Consider the following 22,786-nt stretch of genomic DNA (forward strand, 5'->3'; position numbering starts at 1 on the left):
AATTTAATAAGTATCTTGAAAGGTAAAACACAATAAATTAAGTTAAAGAGTTGTCATCCACTGAGAAAGAGATAATCCTGAATGTGATTGTATTAATTGGAAAGAAAATGTTAGTACATATCCAAATTGTTTAATGATATGACCAAATTGCCTACTTATCGAAATCGCATTGGCCCGATTCGCCGAATGAAACAATAGATGGTGTTTTACGCGGCTCTCATAACTTTCTCAAAGCTCCAACATTGCGCATTGTTGGGTAGGTGTGCGCTCCTTCGAGCGCACTGTCTGGAAATCGGCGGCACCTTTACGCGTAATCTTTAACACATTAAATCATAGACCGAAATTGTTTACCTCTAAGCTATCCGATGAGGGTAGTAGGTGATTACGCACTCTATTGTTCACTAGTGGAAAGACGGTGCTCTCACAGGGCATCGATGGGTTTTTTCTCCCCTCCTCCCCGAGGTGTCTCATTCACTTTTCAAATGGGGACTCTGGCCCTCCTCTTCTGCACTGACGAAATAGTGGACTGCGTAAAGCGAAATTGAACTTGTTGCATAGCAGCACTTCAGTGTTTCTCTTGCACGGATCGGAACCAGCATCACCATACTGAAGTGGCACCCTGCAACTTGGGAGAACCAAAGCCCGAGGAACCTGAGCAAGGCGCACTGAGGAAATACCTAGCCATCGCACCACTCTGTGGAGGACATAAGCCTACTTTGGACACGTTTTGGCACATGCATTTAACACACTGGGACCTTACTTAATTGAAGGAAATAAGTATTTTTTACATGTCATGGAATAGAAATCCCTTCAAAGTAAGTTCTCATTCAGTTTTGCCCTAATTTCCTTTTTTTTTAACCACTGAATATTCTGCGTAAAGTAGTGATACAAGTGTCAAATTAGGCTAGCCAATTGTTTATTTCAGTCTCTTCCTGTGCAACAACACAGGGATAGATATTTCAAATAATGCACTCATATTCCAAATAATAGAAGAACTCTGTAATACGGGATTTAAACTTTTTTTCTTTGCTCATAACATGTGAACTTGTCCTTATTTGACCATCCAAATTTGCGTACTTAAATAGAATATTTGTTTTTTACAATAGGAGAATACCGATCAAATAATTTCTGACTGTATACCAAAACATATCGTATTGAGAATTACTATAAACTAATAGGGTCTTCCTTCATTCATTCAACTGGCAATAACAAATTAGTTGCTAAGCAAAAAAGTTATCAAAAAAAGTCATTATTAAATTAATATGTAATTGTAAAAAAAACACTGACAGGGTCTTGAATCGTCCAACTTTAACCACCACTTACAGGTGTGCGCAACAGTCTCAAGCACTCCTGTGCTCCATGGCTTCATCCAATTATAGACTATCATCCAATAATTATTTGTTATTCAGCAGATGTAGGGCTTACCCCTAATAGGCCTACTGTTTCGAAATTTGCAGAAAATATTCAATGGTCTTGAGATGACTTGATTTTCTTACCTATTTATCAGATTTTCATGCAATCATTCATGAAAAATTATGTTTTAGGAATAACAAATGTACAAATAAACATTAACACATGTCTTTGTTGGCCTGCAACATGTTTATTTGTGTTCATTGAACATCTAGATTGAGGTCTAATTTTCCCTTCAGGTCAGGCTGATTTTCTTTTTCCATTACTCTCTCTCAGGGTGTGTCTGTTGACTTGGGACCATTCTCTGGGTGTGCTGGCATTAAAGAAGACGTAAAACTCCTTTATCCACCCAGAGATGATTTTATGAGTTTACGTTGGGGACGCTATATAGCCTGTTCATCACACTGGTTTACTTTACATCGGCTCAAATGGATGATTATCCCGTGGAAGTTTCACAATCTGGTGGTGAAGCGAGGGCCCTCGATTGCAACAGAAGTGACCTGATGTATTTACATAGCGGGGTGCACATAAGGGTAAGGGTGCCTTGAGTCCCCCTCCCTGCCTCCTTAGTGTTTGTTGCCTGACTCCACAAGAGGCAGAAACTGAGAGCTTCACCACCCAGGCTATTCAAGAGGTTACACTTACAGACCATCAAAGTGCACTCAGAACCACGAGCGAGATGCCAAGTGAAACGTATAGAGAAAGACCAAAGTGGAGTATTATGTTGAACCTGTGTCTGGGCCCATCTGCCCTGCGTCTTCATTAGACTCCGTCATTCTCATGAGTTTATTTCAGTGATTGTCTACTAATGCTATCCTTGTGTTTTCTGCCCCTTTCCCCTCCCATAGATGCTATTAAATATAAAACATATCCTGTGGTTGTATTGCCTCTGCCTAGCTGCACGGGGAACAGGTGAGTGTCAAATGGTGCTTCTCTCTCTTCCTTTACATCTCTTCACTGTACAGCCACCCCTCGCTGTGTCGCCATTCAACCAGTGATTGTGCTTTAGAGTCAGGCCCTCCTGCAGCCGATATACAATATCTTATCTACAGCACACAAGCGTAGGTTAACATTATCAGCATGACTTACAGCAGACAGGCAGCAGCCCATTGAAAGTATGGGTCCTTCAGAGTCCATTACCGCTGTTCCGTGAGCACTGGCAGGTGAAGGTCACACAATTATGCAGAGTGGTAGTCCCACACACACACGCACACACACACACACACACACATACCCACATGCACATGCTCGGCCACACATACACACACACTGGATGGATACCTTTCAATTAGGCCCTGGCCTCTGTCTGGAGCTAACAGCTGGTTTCACCGCTCATCCTAATAAGACCCTCAGTTAAAGCGGACACATGCCCTGGGGGCTGTCCCACCACTGTTTCCAGAGCATTCCCCGCATTGTTCCTCATCACCCCCACCCCCTGTCACTAGACCCACCAAGTCCCCAGCCCCCAACCACCACCTCCACCGCCATTGACAAATACTCATAATCCCCCTCCCCCTCCCTTTTTAACTCCCCCAAGCTCCCCCATGCAATAACATATTCTACCATCATTCTTTTTACTTTTTTACATTAAAAAGTTTAAACACATCCCATATGATCTCAACATAAGTTGAGACGCGTGGGAACAAAGTGCGCTATTTGTTCCCACATCTATTGAATGACGGTTGACTCTCCAGCAGCTATTTTTGACTTCCGATTTATTATAATGGTCTGGGTGTAGTTGACTCACCCCACAATATAAATGTGTTGGGCATTTTTTAGCGAAGAACAGCATCAGAGCACGACATGACTGACCCACATCACAAAGTTTCAAACACAACTAGATGACGAATAAATGGCATCACAAAATGAAATTTTCCTGAACAGAATGAATCTCACGTCACCGATGGTGAACATCAAACACAAACCGATACAGGTAATGAATATTGACCCTTCCCTTCCTTTTCCAGCTTCCAACACGCTGACCATGTTGAAGCCTGTGAGCGGCTCCCTCTCGGGGAAGGTCACCCTGCCTTGCTTCTTCTCCAACCTCCCCACCTCCCCGCCCCACATCAGCGCCAACGGCAGCACCGTCCTCAGCAGGGACTACCTGCGCATCAAGTGGACCAAGATGGTGGGCGAGGTGGAGTCCACGGTGCTGGTGGCCCAGAGCGGACTCATCAAGATCGGCTCCAGCTACCGCAACCGCGTGTCCGTGCCCAGCCACCCGGAGGACGTGGGCGACGCATCGCTCACCATGGTCAAGCTGCGCGCCAGTGACGCGGGCACCTACCGTTGTGAGGTCATGTACGGCATCGAGGACACCCAGGACACCGTCAGCCTCGATGTCAACGGTGAGCATGCCTCCCGGTTCCGCATTGGGCGGAGTCAGTATTGATTGTCATCAGATGTGTTGACATTTAAAATCGAAAGAGGACTGAGATGAACAACGGTAGAAAGACCAACTCGAACCGGTCGGGCTAGCCAAACTTTGATTCTAGTATAAAGGATTCTATTACTGCTAGTCATCATTCATTCATCATTTTTAGTCATCATCATTTTATCATTGTCCATTGCAGGGAATCACTGAGAATCTATACAAAACTTTGTTGCAAACTTACTGTCAAAAGTAATGTAATCCCAAAAGGCAATAGAAATGTTGCACGGAAAAACGGTCTCTGAAGTTTGTAGTAAAACCCTTCTGTGTCCATGTTTATCAGGAACAGATACAATCACCAGAATGTTTCGCTTTCCCTGGTCATCCTCTTCATCTCTTTGTGTAGAGACATGATTAAGGAATAAAGTGGGTGGTATTGGTTCTTGTTCGGCGCCGGCACTAACTCACGCTATGATGTCATGCATCTCCATTATTATCTGGACTACCACCATGCCAATGGGCTTAATGCGGTAGTTAGAGGAGATTACCAGGGATCTCCACCAAACTAGTGGTCCGTGTTCTCACGCTTTGTATCTCAGAGAGTGATGACACACATAGACACACTTATACATTTATCCTAAATTGTCATTCCACTCTGAACCACGGTTAAACCTCAAAGTCCTATTAAAACGACATAACGGTACCGCTGCGGCAATCTACTATTTCTGTCAGCTGTCTCCTTGCTGAGATGGGGTGTCGACCTGGGTGTATCAAGCATCATTACAACACACTGGAGAGTAAGTGTTCTCCTTCTAGATGGATTCACGGAGATATGATTCATTTCTTAGGGTATGGGTGGGGGATACTGTGATAGTTTCAGTTTTTTGTGGTATACAATCCACAGAGTCCCCTCTCCCAACTATCTGCAATGTTAATTAGGACAATGAATCAAGTCTTGTGCGCATGTTTGAAGACCGCAAATGCGCAGATTTAATTTCCGTGGCATCATCTGAATCATTCTAAATCATCCGTAGTCATCCAGCCCAATTGTGGGGAACTGTAGCCCTTTTTTATTTATCCTCTCAGTATATTGCTAAAACTCTCCATTCGAAAGAAAAAATGTGTCCCCTTTTAATTGGACTCATGGCCTTGTGACGTGCAAGAGGTTTCAACTGATTTATCGTAGCGGTAGAGCATCACCAGCGTCACCAATCATGATGTGTTTTCCAGGCTCCTCAATCCACCTCTTCCTCTTCCCCCTTTTTCTTGTGCCTAGGTGTTGTCTTCCACTACCGAGCGGGCGTCAGCAGGTACACCCTAGACTACGCCCAGGCCGTGCAGACTTGTCAGAAGGTCGGAGCCACCATCGCCACGCCTGACCAACTGAAAGCGGCTTACGAGGACGGTTTTGACCACTGCGACGCGGGCTGGATCGCAGACCAGACAGTGAGGTCAGTTGGAAGCGGCTTCTGAAGTTGAGTCATGTTTAGTTTCACACAGCAACACCTCGACCAGCTGTTGAGCTGGCAGGCCCTTTGAGCGGAGAGCGCTGTGGGAAGAGGCAGGAGGTGCTCATGTACCACCCTGATGGGGCCTTCCTTGTTCCTTCCTTTCAGGTACCCGATCACCAAGCCTCGGCATGGTTGCTTTGGTAACCTGATGGGTAAACCCGGCATCAGGACCTACGGAGTGAGGAAAGCCACGGAGACCTATGACGTCTACTGCTTTGTAGACAAACTCCATGGTAAGACGAAGCCGCAGCATCAGGGCGTTAGAAGTGCGAGGGAACATTCGCTGCAGATAAATGTTGATGTATTACAGATATTCAGTGAGTGTGTATTGAAGTGCTCTTTGGCTAGAAGCAGTGTGTCAGAGCCAATTATTTTCAACATTCAGATCTAGTGAAAGAGGGAGACAAACTGGATTCAGTTCACACCATGATGTTTTTTTTTCAAGTCACCAACAAATATGTGAAAATGGTTCCTTCAAATTCTTCTGGCATTACTTGCAAGAAGTCCTCAACGTCCTGCCAACAATATTAATCTGCTCTGACAGTGACTGCTGACAAATTTTTAACCACATTTTGGTGAAATAGATTTTTATTAAAGTGAACTTACGTCTTGACACTGCTAAACCAAGGGTCCCCTTTATGTCTATGTTTTGTTTCTCAAAAAGTACTGATCCTAATCATAACAATCCTCTTTATACTTTACACACACACACACACGCATACACACACACACGCACATATATACAGGCACACATACACAAAGAAACAAACGGACACACTTACACTTGCGTGACCAAATTAAATAATAATCTACATTCTTAGCATTGAAACACATGTATAGGGACCTCATTTTACAGCTGCACGTCCCGTTGATTTTACGGAGTTAATTGGATGATGTTGCATCATTTAATATGCTGCAACATCTGGCATAAAAGTAGACGATTCCACACAGTGGAAACATAAAGCACAGAGTCCCTTTTAATGCAAAAAAAGAAAGGCGATTCATCTCATAAAATAAATACAACAAACTGGAATGAAGCGGAGAAGGTACAAAGGTATAAAGAAGCTTAGGACTCCTACTGTGGAAACCTCCTGACCCGAAGCTCTGATAGACACAGTGACGGGACAGGGACATAGTCTGCATTGCTATCCCACCTCAATAATAGAGAGATGAATGAAGTGCTGTTGTGTTGAATAGGTTGGTGGGTGATGTTTTGGACCTAGGCCCTTCACAGCTGCATCTTTTGTTTTGTGAGCTGTTAATGTCCCTTTTACTGAAAGGTCAAATCCAATAATGATTTCTTTATTGTTCTTTTTGTTTTCAAGAGGATTGTGCTTTATTGGTTAACTGTTCTGATTGGGGAGGTTCTGGTCAGGTCATGTCCAATAAAAGTCACGGTTAATCTAGTTGGCAAGTGTATCCTTTAAAACATGGCAGGGGAAAGCTTTATTTGGTTACTTTACTTATTCAGTTCAATTGAATGTCACAACCTTAACAAAACACACGTCTGGAACATTTTCGAGCACGCACATAACATTGAACGGCTGGGAAAAATTATTTAGAAATGTATTAATATAATAAAAAAGCCCAGGCCTTACAGATTACACCCCTTTATCCTGGTATAATAACACTATGTCTAACGGTCAGATTTGCTACATAATTTGGTTTCTGCAAAAACTAAATGTAGACCTACTGGTCGTTTACCAAGCATCCAGCTTAAGTGAAAACTGACTCAGCCCCTCCATCTATAGTTTGAATTCTACCATTCCCCTGCACACACACATGCCTCCACTAATGTATGTCTGTGTGTTTATTCAGTGCTTATCTATTGTGTCATGTAAAATCAATTTATTCAGATCCAAGCTAAACGGTCAGCCATTCTAAGTCATGTTCTTATGCATAGTGAATTCCGATTGAGCGAAGTTCATTAAGCAGTCTCTCCAAAAAAACAACCCAGTCGTTTATTGATCTTTTAGATGCATGTCATTCAGGAGCCGCTGATGATCAGGCGTCTTGCTACAGCTTGACGGAGGACAGCGGGGATCTGATGTAACATGGGTTTGACGTACGTTCCAGGTGAAGTGTACTACACTCCAGGGACTCGCAGGATGACCCTGAAGGAGGCAGAGGAAGAGTGCCAGAAGAGAAACGCTGTGCTGGCGTCCCCAGGCCAACTCCACGCCGCCTGGAGGCAGGGCCTGGACCAATGCGACTACGGCTGGCTCTCCGACGGCAGCGCCCGGCACCCCGTGGCCATACCCAGAATGCAATGCGGCAGAGGCCTGCTGGGTGTCAGAACCATGTATCGCTACAAGAACCAAACTGGCTTCCCGGACCCTTCTAAGAAGCTGGGAGCTTACTGTTTTGGAGGTACAGTGTTTAAGGTTTCTGTGAAATTCTTATGCGACACATTTAAGGTTTCTTGGAACAGGCCCGGAATAGGGAGCAGTAGTTTTGCCTGGAACCAGGCTTTGGCCAGGCTGAACTATGATCTAATGTGGGAAAGAGTTGGCTACCCCGCCCTTGGATCCTCCGCTTCCATGCATCTCCATATACAATCACTCACACATACTTACACACACACACACACACACACACACACACACACACACACACACACACACACACACACACACACACACACACACACACACACACACACGCACACACACACACACACACACACACACACACACACACACACACACACACACACTGAATCAACTGTTGTTTGTCTTTGAGATGTGAGTATTTTATGTGGTGGACTGGTCTAGCAGTCTACAGCGTCTTTCTGGTCTACTGACCTCACTTGGTTTACCCGCCTGTTGCCCTAGCGACATAATTTGGCCAAGGGGTGGGTGATATCATAATGCTAAGCCCTATGGTGTCTCTGCGCCAAATGAACCAGCTCATTTGAGAAGAAGCAACTACTAAGCTAAATAGTCCCAAGCCGTTCATATTATTTTACTGTATTTAATTCTTTGAGGCTAGCTCAATCGATTCCGTAATTTTGTAACAACTCTCATTAAACTGCAAACTCAACTTCTGAAACTTGCTGTTTCAAAAAATCCATAACGAACTGAAGGATTTACAAATTTACAACACTACCATTTTGAGATGTTACATTTGATTGCAATGTTATTTGTGTATGCATGCAGGCATAGTGGATGGCATTTTTTTTTAGAGAGGTACAACATATTCATCTAAATTAGACATTTGCTTGAGGGAAAAAAAACGAAATGAACCATTTAAAAAAGGCCTCGGGTTTCATTTTACGGTTGATCCTATGTTTATTAAAGCAGACTAATCTCTCCAAATGTCAGTGTCCCTTTGCTAATCACAGCCCTCCAGGGCAATGACAGCTGAAATAAGCCACTGACCAGAATAGCAACAGTTAGAAATACCCAACCTGTCAGCCTTTTTAGCCTCACTATCTCCCTACCTCCACGCCTTTATCCGCTCATTTCCGCTGTCACACTTTGTCCTTCCTCTGTCACTCTCACTCGTACTTATCAGAGCAGACGGTTGGATAATGGACAAAGCTACTACTGAACGTCTAAATTCAGTCATCCTCGGTGACCTCTGACCCGCCCTTTCCATCTTAACAAATGAGGGGTTGGACAGATAAGCCCGGTCCCCCCCGTCAGGCCAGTCGCAGCTAACTCTGTTGGTGATAAGTCTTCACGGGGTTCAGAGGGCATAAAAACAGTCCGCCCTCACTTCCCTCCACTGTTGTGCGTTCCCCCTGCCAGCCCTCATGCTGATGTTGTATTTACTCCTGCCTAAGTGCTCCTCAAGTACCTCTCCTTGTCTTTTACTGCGACACAATTCTTCATTTCCTGGGCTCACTATGGAGGGGAAAAAAGGCATGCGGTGTAAACACAAGTCACTTAAGACCGTGCACAGCGAAGAGCGGAGAGGGGCGTGGTCCAGAGGGCAGATGAGGATAATTACTTTCTGATTGGTCCTCGGTACTTGCCAGAAAGAAAACAAAGGCCCCAGTAACTGCAACTGCACAAAAAAAAATACAAAATAAGAAAAAAAACGTCAGTGAGATAATGCTACTTTGAACAGTACAAGGTTCTATTTTTCTTGGGAAGGAAAAAGTGGCGCACACCTTACATCAGAGATAGTCACACAGAGAAGGAGGGCCGGTGTGTAATGGTCCACAGCTGGCGTCTGCTCTACACAATCTGACGCCACAGGGGAGTGTCCTCGCGTAACCCCTCTATACTACTGTCTATTATGGCCAGAAGTAAGAGTGAGAGAGAGAGGCAGAGGGAAGCTCTAGAAAAAGAAAGGAGAGGAAAGGATGTAGAATCGAGGGACCTTTATAGGAAGAAGTACAAAAGCTTAAGAGGGATCTAGGTTATGCCATCAACTGTGCCATTGGATACGGTCCTATGAACTCTCCTTTTCATTTGGATGAGAGTGTATTGGGTTCAAGGCAGCTGACAGTCCCAGCTGAGAAGTTGAAATCAACAGCTATCCAGATGCTGCTGGACTGCAGCAAACACACTAGTGAACTAAACTTTATTGAAAACCAACACAGTAGATTCCTTACAGGTTTAATTTATGCTTTCAGTCTAAAAGTAAGAAAAAATAAAAGGCCTTCCGTCAACCAGCCTGTTATAATCTAGGCCCATGGGCATTATTAAAAGATACAATGCTGAACATAAAGAACAATAATAGCTTGACAGAGTGACTTTAAGAGCAAGGATAGTTATTCTTCCAAACTTTGTTTGAAATAAATTATTGAAAAAGCAAAGAAACGATTTCTGGGAACCAGAGAGCAGTAGAGCTCTGGGGATTAATCGGTTAGTGTTGTTTCTCCTTTTTTCTCTCTTGTCAAATTTGTGTAACGCTGTATGGATTTATGTCAATTCTTGTGGTTTATAAACACCACTAGGGAATGGAAAATTGTATAACATACCATAGATATTAATGTTTCTGTTTGTGTTCATGCCAATTACTGTCTTTGGCGAGTATTCAACTCATTGATATGATTCAAACAGAGTCCCAGGAGTCAACTGAATTTGTCTGTTCAATAAATAATTGTGCAATACAGTGTAGCATGGGCGGAACTTTCCCAGGCTTGTACAAATTGACGATGATCATCTCGTTTATCGGGTGTAGTGACCGTTAACCGAACGTTCCTTTGTCCTATTCCTTGGTCACTGCAGGGTGATGGGTGTATGTTGGGGTGTTTTTTGCCGGTCGCTGTGGTGTTGTAGGCGGTTGCTTGTGGTTTCTGGGCCGTTGCTAGGGTGTCTTGGGCAGTTGCTAGGTTGTTCTTTGGCGGTTTCTAGGGTGTCTTGGGCGGTTGCTAGGGTGTTCTGTGTGTCTTCTTGGTGTTATATGCAGTAAGTTTGTTGTTCTTGGCGGTTGCTAGGTACTTTTGTGTGGTTGGTCAGGTGTTGTAGGCGGTTGAATTAGTGTTCTAGGTCATTGCTAGGGTGTTTGCTAGGGTGTTCTGGGTGGTTGCTAGCCTGTTTGGGGTGCTTGCTAGACAGTTCTGGCCTGTTTCTAGGGTGTTTTTCATTTTTTTTCATTTCTTTTTTTTTGGTGGTTGCTAGGGTGTTTGTGGAGTCTTTTAAGGTATTCTGGGTGGTTGTTAGGGTGTTGTTAGGGTGTTTCTAGGGTAAGATATGTATGTATACGTATTTATTGGTATGTTTTGGTATGTGGATCTATATCAGAGTACGTATGTGAACATATGTTTAGGTATGTTTGTGTACGTATGCACATTTTTTCACGTGTATTTATGTATGTGTAGATATGATTGTGTATGTACGTATGGGTATGTATGTTTACGTGTTACTGTTTCTATATAATGTGTTTTATGGTATAATAACCAGCCTGTATCTGACCTCAGCTTGTTCTTGTCTGTCGTTTACACCTGTGTCCCTTTAAAGGTTGATTACAATGTGTGTGTATGGGAACCTTTTATAGTGCAGTATAATCTTGAAAGGTATGTCAATTACTGCTTCGATAGTCCATGTGAGCAATAAGCCCATCATGCTGAAGAATTTAATGTTTAATATGTGTACATAAGCGTCAATTTGCAGAGAGTTTCTGAATCAATTTTTCTAGGTTTCAATGTTACCCAATGTAAGTACTTATTTACCTTTTCATCTAGTAAAACGCTGTCCCTCTGTGTCTCTTTGTATTGTGATTAGGACGCAAAGAGGGGATCCACCAGACCTCCATTTTGGACATGTCTCTACTCGAACTGACCACAACCTCACCAGTGCAAAAGTCATCGACCACCGGCGCCCCACCCAGCTCGACCACCACCCTGTCCCCCGTGGAGAGCAGCACCTCCACCCTCGCGCCTAGCTCTGAAACTGTAACAGCCGAGGAGGAGGAGAAGTCTGGGGAATCGTCCTCCATGTTCTCCACCAGCATGGCTCCACCTCATCCAACTCCTTCGGGCGCTGAGGTCATGGAAGAGCTCCTGGTCACCACCACCATGCCACTCTCAGCCGCCACCGAGGAGACGGAGGATGATGCCGCCTTCACCAAGACCGCCACCCTCGCTGACAGTGTGGAAGACTCCGAAAGCGGGAACGACACCCGGACGACGGACGTGCAACGCGGGACCGTCTCATCGGCGCCATGGGCCACATCAGAAAGCAGTCTGGGTACACACGCCACCGCCGTCTACACCCATGACACGGAAACAGAGCCCCTTTCCTGGCCCACCGAGGAACCAGACGATCATGAGGAGATTCATGTCGGCACCGTGCAACCGCACTTCCTCTTAGAGCAAGCTCCCACCGGCACCGAACCCATGTTTGCTGTCGGGAAGACGGAGGAGACAGTCCTGGAACCAGGGGTCCCCACGGAGATGACTGGGCTCTATGACACTCTCACGACAGACACTGCCGAAGGGACCTCAGAAGAGCTGGTCAGCTTCACTGATTCAACCACAACAATCCCAGAGACGTATTGGCCGGACCCTCAGGATTATAGTCCAGACCCCTTGGATGATATCGAGCCTGGGATACCCCTGGAGGGACCGCCGCCATTTGAATCGTCAAAGGTTGGCCAGAAGGAGCACACAACCCTAGAGCCAACTGTACCCCCTGTGACTGACACCACTTTTATGTGCAACACAAGAGGCGGCACCGAGTGGGACACAGAGGGGGACACCACCACTCAAGTGTCGCCCACAACACCTTCATCCAGCGAGGAAGCCAGAACGCCAGCAGTTGTGTACAAGGAAGGCGACGTGACAATCACGGCTACCATGACGACGACGACACCTCAGCCTCCGGGTGTGACGTCAAGGATGCCTCACTCCGAACACACGACCGTCCCCACTTCCAACGTCGACAGTGAACCCGACGATCGGGTCACGTCTGCTACAAGCGTCCGAGTGTTCGATGAGTCCCAGGCCAAGATTCCAGATTCCGGCCCGCAGGTCCTGACAGGAGATGAGGAAACAGCAACGGATATTGATGCAGAGTACCTGATGTCTTCTACCAGAGCCTCAACCCTAGAGCACCCGACACAGGCTGCAGGGTCTTTGGTGGTAGAGGGACAAACTACCCAGCTCACGTCTGAAAAGCAGGAACAGGAGTTGGATGCAGGTCAGTCTCATGTTAAACTTTTATTTATATATATATATATATATATATATTATATATATATATCCTGTTTGATAAACAAGTACTTATTTCCATATGATTTTACTTTGGTGATTTGTTACAATTCTCCTCTGTATGCTGCGTTCAAATTCTGCACCGTTGAGCAAATATGGTCAGCAGAAGAGAAAAATAAGTATTAAGAATTCCAATATACACAAAAACATAAATATTGCAAACTGCTGTTAGATTAAGTAAATGTCCGTTTTCCTATGCAAGTATCCTACTGGAAGTGCTTTAGGCATTAGTCACTGATAGAATGAAAGGGATGATAAGGTTTTTTAATATAATGCTGATGCTGTATTCCACTGGAATTGATGATAAGTGTATTCATTGATTTATATAGGGATATTCATTAATAGAAAAAACAACAATTATGAATATTCAAATTCAAAGGAAAGATCCTGTGATTTGAGTTCAGGCAGCACACAGAGCACAGCAGCTGTGTTGTATTTAAGCATTTCTTTTTTCCGTTGGTCTGAACATGAGACCTAGCTGACACCATGATTCACCCCCTGTCCCTAAAGAGCATCTCTCGTGTTTCGAGGAAAGGAGTGGACTGAAATTGTAGGGTTTCGTGGAATGGCCTGGTAATTTGGCAATGTCTCTAGAGCATTTGGCAGGAATTGTTGCTAGCATAGACTTGCTTGTAAGGTCAGGTGATCTTGAATCACATTCTTTGCCAAGCACCTTTTCGGAGGGTAGAGCGGAACAACTGAGCATATCTATCGGAATGTGTATGTCAATGTGTAGGGATATGTCCCTTTGCTTGATGACAATCATCTAATTAACATGGAGAAATCTGGCCAATAATGTCTGCAAGAAATGGGTTTATGTGTGTGTGGGGTTGAGCATCTGAAATGACTAATTTATAAAATATGGACTGTGCATCTACGCCAATAGGAGGCCTACTGACAGCACAACCCGGCAATGGAAAAAAAGGGGTGTTGGCATTGTACCTGAGTGAGCACAGATGACTGTCTTGGGCACATTTCAGACTGGACACCACCTCATCGTTGATGTCATGGCTAGCACAGACTCTCCCCTCACTGTGAAGAGAGCCCAGGGCCACCTGGCTGTAACAAGCATGATTATAGCTTTTTATTTTACTGCCGCACAGTGTGCTGTAGAGCAGCGGAGATGTTGGAACATGTCTCCTTGATTTGGTTAGTGTGTTGGGTGCCTGCACATAGTATTTAGGTGCTGCATCGTTTGTAATTGAAGAATTAATGTTTAGAAAGTTGGCTTTCTAAATAGGGTGGGGTGTTTGTGATCAACGGAGAAATGTGGCAATGCAGTTTTATGTACACAGTGCTAATCTATGACACATTAACGGCCTGCTGAATGTCGAAACAAAAAAGACTTGCTGACCGAATTTATTGCAGCACCATGGGCAGAGTAGTCAACAATATTATACTTGGAGAATGGAACATTTGTTAACTGGGTGAGCCACCCCATATTTCATAAGGGAATAGAGCTGACAGAGTGCACAATGTCTCCATGACCTGAAAAAAGGGAATCCTCCCTATACAGCATGGCGCTTGGATAACCACAGAATGATGTTCTGCTCTGAGAAGACTTCTTTAGCAACACAGGCTCTGTTAAGCATGAATATGAGAGCAGGATGAGGGATGCTATACTGACACAACACCATGCTAATCTGATTCATCTCTTATTTTATTGATGGTATTTGCATGGGTGCATGTATGTGTGTGTGTGTGGGTGTGTTCCCCCCCCCCCTTACAGTGTATACAACTCAATCAACTGGATATGCAACTGATAATCATTGTGTTGTAACATATTTGTTCCCCTAGCTACAATTATTTTGTACTTTGATGATAAATTTACGCTGCATTTATATCTGACAGAGACACATCAACCCACAAATAATCAGCATTGGTCTGGTATGTGAATGTTGTGAATGTGCACTGAGCAAGACATTTATGTTGTACATTCTCTAATGTATAGTTCCCAGGCCTGCATGGTTTTAACCAGGTGTATGTGATTTCACGGATGGGCTACTGCAGGTGTTCCCCGTCCAACCAGTAATCTTGGTGAATCACTACTTGTGGGAAGCAGAAGGTGATACGCAGATACAGAGTGGGGAGGTACAGAGAGATCTGGTCGAATAGGGAAAAGAGGACATAAAGGGAAAGTAGAAGGAAAAGGAAGGATGGATGGTTTAGGAAGCAAGGTTGCTTGTTTGTCGTTGTACGTAAGCAGTTGTCCGCTCCTGTTGTTGTTTGAACTGCGACATGTAAACATTAACAAACAAATGCAGCCTCGTAATACCAGTTCACTTGCTCACATGCTGTGATGTGGACATCCGCACGCTATTTCATTTGCCAACTGCCACACACACACAGACACACACACACACACACACACACACACACACACACACACACACACACACACACACACACACACACACACACACACACACACACACACACACACACACACACACACACACGTACACACGTGGATGTTTCGGAGAGTTAAGTAAACCTTTGACTCACTCCGATGAGCTTATATTATTTGTGGCGAGTAAAAACAAACAATAAAAGACGGGGAGCAGGTGAATTTGTAGTTTCCAGAAGTTAGTATTTGCGTGGGCAATGATGCTGCTCTCCGAGGGGCAGCTGAGATTGGACCGCACAGAGTGGTGTTTTACGTCCCCTCAAGCTGCTTTGAGGGGACGTAGGGGGGAGGGGGGAGGGGGGAGGGGGGAGGGGGGAAAGGACGTCTGCCTTTGCTCAGGGCCGTAGCTGGGTCAAAGACTCTCCATGGGGGACCTGTCCTTTCAGAGCACAGCAGGCTTTAACCTCACATAAGCCAGCATTATCAATCCTCAAGTCTGTGATGGAACCAACTGACATGTGTAGCAGTGTTATTTTTTGTTTTGAGGCAAAACATGAGATGGCTGTATTATACTTTAGATATAAAGCATTGAACGAGCAGCTTAAATCTTTTATGGTTATTTCTAGTCTCTACTCATCTTTTGCAGCATTAAATGTCTATAACTCTGAAAAAGACATGCCTTGAAAAGCTTCTTGATAGATTGGCCTCTTGATAACACTTTCGTTTTCGGGTTCTCTGAATTATGGTTTGCAGGGAGAGCTAGTGCTTGAAAATGTTGTCATTGTCAATCTTTACATGATTATTTTTTTAACGATTTCAAATGTGCGACCTAATTTGGTCCTTAAAACATAGATCACTGATGTAGCTGATTCTTTCTGGCTTAATTGGTTATATTCTGAAACAATTATTATATATATATATATGTTATAGCCATTTACATGATAGAAACATATAGCAAATAGATGAGTCATAAAGGTCATCAAATAATTGTAACTGCTTATCCATACTCTGTGTTTTAGGTGAGGAGCACCAGGCCCCTGTCAGCCCTCTGATACCAGATGAGAGCAGCTTTTTCTCGGGGGACGCTGAGCCCATTTGTAACACTGGAGCCCCAGATGTCATATCATACACTGCTGTTAGCGTCTCCCCAACATCCAAACCAATCCCAGATTTGGCTGGTTGCGATGTCACTGGGGTTCCAAATGTGGAACCAACACCCCCTCAACTTCCGGAAGTGGTTGACTTGTTAACAACACAGGGCCTTGTACAGATAGATAAGACCACTGTATCAGCATCAACAATGGAGGACATGGTTCGATCCCAGGCCACACAAGGAGCTGCAGCTATCACAACCGTCACAGAGGCCACTGAGGTATTTAGTGAGGCCACACCTTCCACGTCCGATTCGATAGCTACACGAACACCATCTGTGGCAGTTTCCGAAGAAACCGATTTGTCGGCTCCCTCAACGTTACCTCATGAAGGATCTACCGCTGTCAGCACGCCATCATCACACAGAGAGCCTGGCTTCTCAGTAGCTACACCCACCATTGTCCAAAGTGACTCAGAAGTTAGTCAGACAGAGCTGTCTGGTGTCCAGGTTTTTAGTTCCGCCACCACCGAACTAAACACAGCCGCAGATAGAGACATGGCCACAGAGGGAAACTTGAGCACATCTGCTCCTTCAGCTGTCCAGGCCATAACATCATCCTCTTCACAGACTGTAGCCTCTCCCACCTCTGACTCAACAACAAAAACAACAATGACAGAAGACCCGGCCCATGAAACCCAAACCTTGATAGGAGCTTTCACAACCACATTGAATCCTTCGATGTCAAATGGACCAGATTCTGCCGAAGAGACAATCAGTACTGAGAAGGCCACAGTTACACAGGCAAGCCCTGAAAAAGCTCAAGCTCATACCACAGGGGAATATTCAGGCAATACAGAAAAACCGACCGGCCGAATGCCCCCTAGACCAGACAAAGAGTACTCAGGTGTTCAAACACCTGACATGTTTACAACTGGCCCTACATTGTCCACGAGAGGACAGATTTCTCAGGAGTCCACAGTGTATTCAGGTTTAAGTAGTACAGGTACACCAGATAAGGTAACAGCACAGTCAAACAAAACCAGAGTGTCAGATAGAGTAGTTGTCATTGATGATTCACTCTCATCTGTATATTTAGCTGAGGAAACCACAGAGGCAGTTAAGACTGCTGGTCACACAGGGGAGTCCATTGAAACCACTGCATCTCCTCTGTACAGTGTCATTGAAACACTGAGGACAACAATGGCATCATTGACCGACTATTTCATCCAATACACAACCCAGGACACCTCAACAATTTCAAAATCAATGGAAACAGAAACTGAGACAACCAAACCCTTCAGTACAGTAACAGCCGGTGGGGAAGTGCCTGTGGAGCACACCACAAAACAACAGAGTGGAGAAGAGACAACTACAAGTGCAAACAAAGAGATGGACATATCTGAGAAACCAGACATCACCCTGGCCACGGCAAGAGAGATGGTCGGCTCTAAAGACCCAGACACTGACAAGTTAACCACAGAGACTGGGATAGCTTCTTCGTACAATACTGGGTCAACAACAGTTTCACCTGAGGAGAGAAAATCTACTTCTCCCGCCTCAGTTGAGGCTGTTCAGGAAAAAGAGAGTGCTGTCACAGTAAAGACAGAAAGCTCCCTATTCTTGCCTTCAACGGACAAGACTGTAATAAGTCATGGTGTTACAGCCACAACGGAAGGTGGTTCAGGTGGGACTCCTGATATTTTGACACAAACTTCTACGGACACACCTACATCTTCCCTAGCAAGCACAGAGGGATTGTCCACAAAGTCCCCTACTATTAATATTGGACCAGAGTCAAGCTCTGTTACAGCAACAGAGGAGAACACATCAACAAATGTGTTCAGCACAGAGAAGCCTTTGGTGACAAAAAAATCCAATGATACAGCTGACAGTTCAAGGTCAACACCATCTCCAGCGTCCTCATTTTACAGCACTGAGAGAACAACATCAATTTCTTCTGAGTCTCAACACAGCTTCACAACGAGTCAATCAAAGACATCTTCTGTCACACCAGAAGATAGTTCAGTTTTGTCCTCAACTCTTGGAGTGAGTTCAAGTGACATCACATCCGACATGTCCACACAAGAAACTGTTACTGCTGCCGTTACAATATCTACCACTTCAGCATCTTCTTCCTTCCTCTCTGAAAAAGTATCCTCAACACCTACTGAGACAAGTTCTGAGTTAACCTCTACAGAAAAAGACAGCTCAGTAGATCAAGCCAATGGTACATCAGAGACTGTACCTAAGACAGCCTCCTCTTTGTTCAGTACTGAGAAACCAACCATGTTACCATCTGTAGAACAGGAGAGCGCTGTCACAGTTCTGACAGGAGCATCTTCTATATCGCCTGTAACAGAGAAGAAAGACATAATTTATCATCCTACCAAAAAAGACGGTTCAGGTGAAGGAACTCCTGATATGTTTACACCTACCTTTCCTTACAGACCTTCTTCCTCCCTGCGCAGCACAGAAGAACTGCCCACAAAATCACATACCATTGAAACATCTATTGGACCAGAGAGAAGTTTCCTTATAACTACAGGGGAAGAGGACACCTCTATATCTGATGTTTCAACCAAAGAGACTGAAATAGTAACTACACCATCTTTGTTACGCAGAGAGAAACCATCAGTGACATTTGAATCCCATGAAACAGCTGACAGTACATGGACAACTGTATCTCCAGACTCTCCTCTGTACAGCACTGAGAGACCAACATCAATCTCTTCCGAGTCTCAACAAAGCTTCACAATGAGTCAATATAAGACATTTTCCATCACACCAGAAGGTAGTTCAGTTTTATCCTCAACTCTTGGAGCAAGTTCAGGTGACATAACATCGGATGTGTCCACACAACAAACTGTTACTGTAACATCCTCCTCCGTGTCAAGTACAGATGATCCACACAAAGAGGCAGCTGAAGTTATAATATCTACTTCTTCGTCTCCCTCCTTTTCCACTGAAAAAGCTACCATCATCTCTAGTAAGCAACCAGAACAGACAAGTACAGATATGTCTCAAGGCAGTGAGACCTCAGATAGCACATCATCCTCTTTGTTAAGTACTGAGAAACTGACCATGTTACCCTCTGAAGAACATGAGAGTGCAGTCACAGTACAGACTGAAAAGTCGTCAATCACGACAATCACAGAGATGGATGCTGATCTAACATCTAAAGATGAAGCTGGTTCGGGTGATGAAGCTCCTGACGTGTTCTCTCAGACAGTGTCTCCAGGCAGTGAGACCTCTGCTGGCACATCATCGTCTTTGTTAAGTACTAAGAAACCGACCATGTTACCCTCAGGAAAGTCGTCAGTCTCGCCAATCACAGAGAAGACAGAGATCAGTGCTGATCTAACATCTAAAGATGAAGCTGGTTCTGGTGATGAAGCTCCTGACGTGTTCGCTCAGATGTCTGCTGTCACAACTGTACCTTCCCTGGCGAGCACAGAGGGACCATCCACAGTGTCATCAGAAACTGTAGTGGATATTTCAAATCAGACAGTGATGCCATCAACATATGTTGCCTCAGATGTCACAAAGACCAGTTCCATAACCAGCTCTCAAAGTTCAACATCACCTGAGGCATCCGCAGATTCTAGCGATGAGATCGTGGAATATGGTGTTAGCAAAGAACCTATCATGCTGGAATCTTCCCCTTCCTTCTATGGATCAAGCACAGAGGCGGCCACAGCAGTAGTAACTACTCCTTCTGACACAGAATTTCCAGCGGACCTGACTTCTACGATATTTACTGATGAATCGTTAATTATCTCAACCACCATTTCTTCTTTATGCACCACAGAGAAACCTGCAGTGACAACAGCATCAGATAAAGCAATTTATGGTATAAAATCAACCTTGTCCCCACCTTCCTCACTCTCTAGTACAGAGAAACCAGCATTCACAACAGTACCTCAAGAAAGTGTCTCTAAAGATCAATCCTCTATCAAAGCAGAGGCTAGTTCCATTTTTGCATCAACAGAGGAGGGCTCTGGTGAAGTAACATCTGATGTGTCTCCTAAAGAGACTGAAACAGAATCATCAACATCAACGTTCAGCACAAAGAAACCATCAGTGACAACAGAATCCCATGAAACATTTGACAGTTCAAGGACAACAGCATATCCAGCCTCCTCTCTGCACAGCACTGACACACCCACAAGCCAATCAAAGACAGCCTCTGTTACACCAGAAGATAGTGTAGTTTCATCTTCAACCCTTGAAGAGGGCTCAGATGGTCAAACAATTGATATGTCCACCCAAGAGACTGTTACTACCACATCATCCTCTGTGTTGAGTCCAACGGAACCAGAAAAAGAAGCAGCTGCTGTTAAAATATCCAGTACTTCTGCTTCTCCCTCCTTTTCCACTGAAACAGCTACCGCCATCTCAAGTGAGCAACCAGAACAGACAAGTACAGATACGTCTCCAGGCAGTGAGACCTCCGCTGGCACATCATCGTCTTTGTTAAGTACTGAGAAACCGAGCAAGTTACCCACAGGAAAGTCGTCAGTCTCGCCAATCACAGAGAAGACAGACATCAGTGCTGATCTCACATCTAAAGATGAAGCTGGTTCTGGTGATGAAGCTCCTGACGTGTTCTCTCAGATGTCTGCTGTCACAACTGTATCTTCCCTGGCAAGCACAGGGGGACCATCCACCGTGTCATCAGAAACTGTAGTGGATATTTCAAATCAGACAGTGATGCCATCAACATATGTTGCCTCAGATGTCACAAAGACCAGTTCCATAACCAGCTCTCAAAGTTCAACATCACCTGAGGCATCCACAGATTCTAGCGATGAGATCGTGGAATACGGTGTTAGCAAAGAACCTATCATGCTGGAATCTTCCCCTTCCTTCTATGGATCAAGCACAGAGGCGGCCACAGCAGTAGTAACTACTCCTTCTGACACAGAATTTCCAGCGGACCTGACTTCTACGATATTTACTGATGAATCGTTAATTATCTCAACCACCATTTCTTCTTTATGCACCACAGAGAAACCTGCAGTGACAACAGCATCAGATAAAGCAATTTATGGTATAAAATCAACCTTGTCCCCACCTTCCTCACTCTCTAGTACAGAGAAACCAGCATTCACAACAGTACCTCAAGAAAGTGTCTCTAAAGATCAATCCTCTATCAAAGCAGAGGCTAGTTCCATTTTTGCATCAACAGAGGAGGGCTCTGGTGAAGTAACATCTGATGTGTCTCCTAAAGAGACTGAAACAGAATCATCAACATCAACGTTCAGCACAAAGAAACCATCAGTGACAACAGAATCCCATGAAACATTTGACAGTTCAAGGACAACAGCATATCCAGCCTCCTCTCTGCACAGCACTGACACACCCACAAGCCAATCAAAGACAGCCTCTGTTACACCAGAAGATAGTGTAGTTTCATCTTCAACCCTTGAAGAGGGCTCAGATGGTCAAACAATTGATATGTCCACCCAAGAGACTGTTACTATCACATCATCCTCTGTGTTGAGTACAACGGAACCAGAAAAAGAAGCAGCTGCTGTTAAAATATCTACTACTTCTGCTTCTCCCTCCTATTCCACTGAAACAGCTACCGCCATCTCAAGTGAGCAACCAGAACAGACAAGTACAGATACGTCTCCAGGCAGTGAGACCTCCGCTGGCACATCATCGTCTTTGTTAAGTACTGAGAAACCGAGCAAGTTACCCTCAGGAAAGTCGTCAGTCTCGCCAATCACAGAGAAGACAGAGATCAGTGCTGATCTCACATCTAAAGATGAAGCTGGTTCTGGTGATGAAGCTCCTGACGTGTTCTCTCAGATGTCTGCTGTCACAACTGTATCTTCCCTGGCAAGCACAGGGGGACCATCCACCGTGTCATCAGAAACTGTAGTGGATATTTCAAATCAGACAGTGATGCCATCAACATATGTTGCCTCAGATGTCACAAAGACCAGTTCCATAACCAGCTCTCAAAGTTCAACATCACCTGAGGCATCCACAGATTCTAGCGATGAGATCGTGGAATACGGTGTTAGCAAAGAACCTATCATGCTGGAATCTTCCCCTTCCTTCTATGGATCAAGCACAGAGGCGGCCACAGCAGTAGTAACTACTCCTTCTGACACAGAATTTCCAGCGGACCTGACTTCTACGATATTTACTGATGAATCGTTAATTATCTCAACCACCATTTCTTCTTTATGCACCACAGAGAAACCTGCAGTGACAACAGCATCAGATAAAGCAATTTATGGTATAAAATCAACCTTGTCCCCACCTTCCTCACTCTCTAGTACAGAGAAACCAGCATTCACAACAGTACCTCAAGAAAGTGTCTCTAAAGATCAATCCTCTATCAAAGCAGAGGCTAGTTCCATTTTTGCATCAA

General features: G+C 44.6%; 1 protein-coding gene across 1 annotated transcript; it reads left to right on the forward strand.

Moving 5' to 3' along the window:
- The first annotated feature begins 318 nt into the window (after positions 1–318).
- Positions 319–21,188, forward strand: LOC132459097 (aggrecan core protein-like). Its single transcript, XM_060053473.1, has 9 exons — positions 319–815; positions 2,259–2,322; positions 3,378–3,761; positions 5,061–5,235; positions 5,401–5,528; positions 7,372–7,665; positions 11,475–12,890; positions 16,328–20,800; positions 21,016–21,188. The coding sequence occupies exons 1-9, from the start codon at positions 789–791 to the stop codon at positions 21,186–21,188; spliced, it is 7,134 nt and encodes a 2,377-aa protein (XP_059909456.1). The 5' UTR covers positions 319–788.
- The last annotated feature ends 1,598 nt before the right edge of the window (positions 21,189–22,786 follow it).

The sequence above is a fragment of the Gadus macrocephalus genome, chromosome 6 (genome assembly GCF_031168955.1).
Source record: "Gadus macrocephalus chromosome 6, ASM3116895v1".
In the NCBI taxonomy this organism is placed as follows: domain Eukaryota; kingdom Metazoa; phylum Chordata; class Actinopteri; order Gadiformes; family Gadidae; genus Gadus; species Gadus macrocephalus.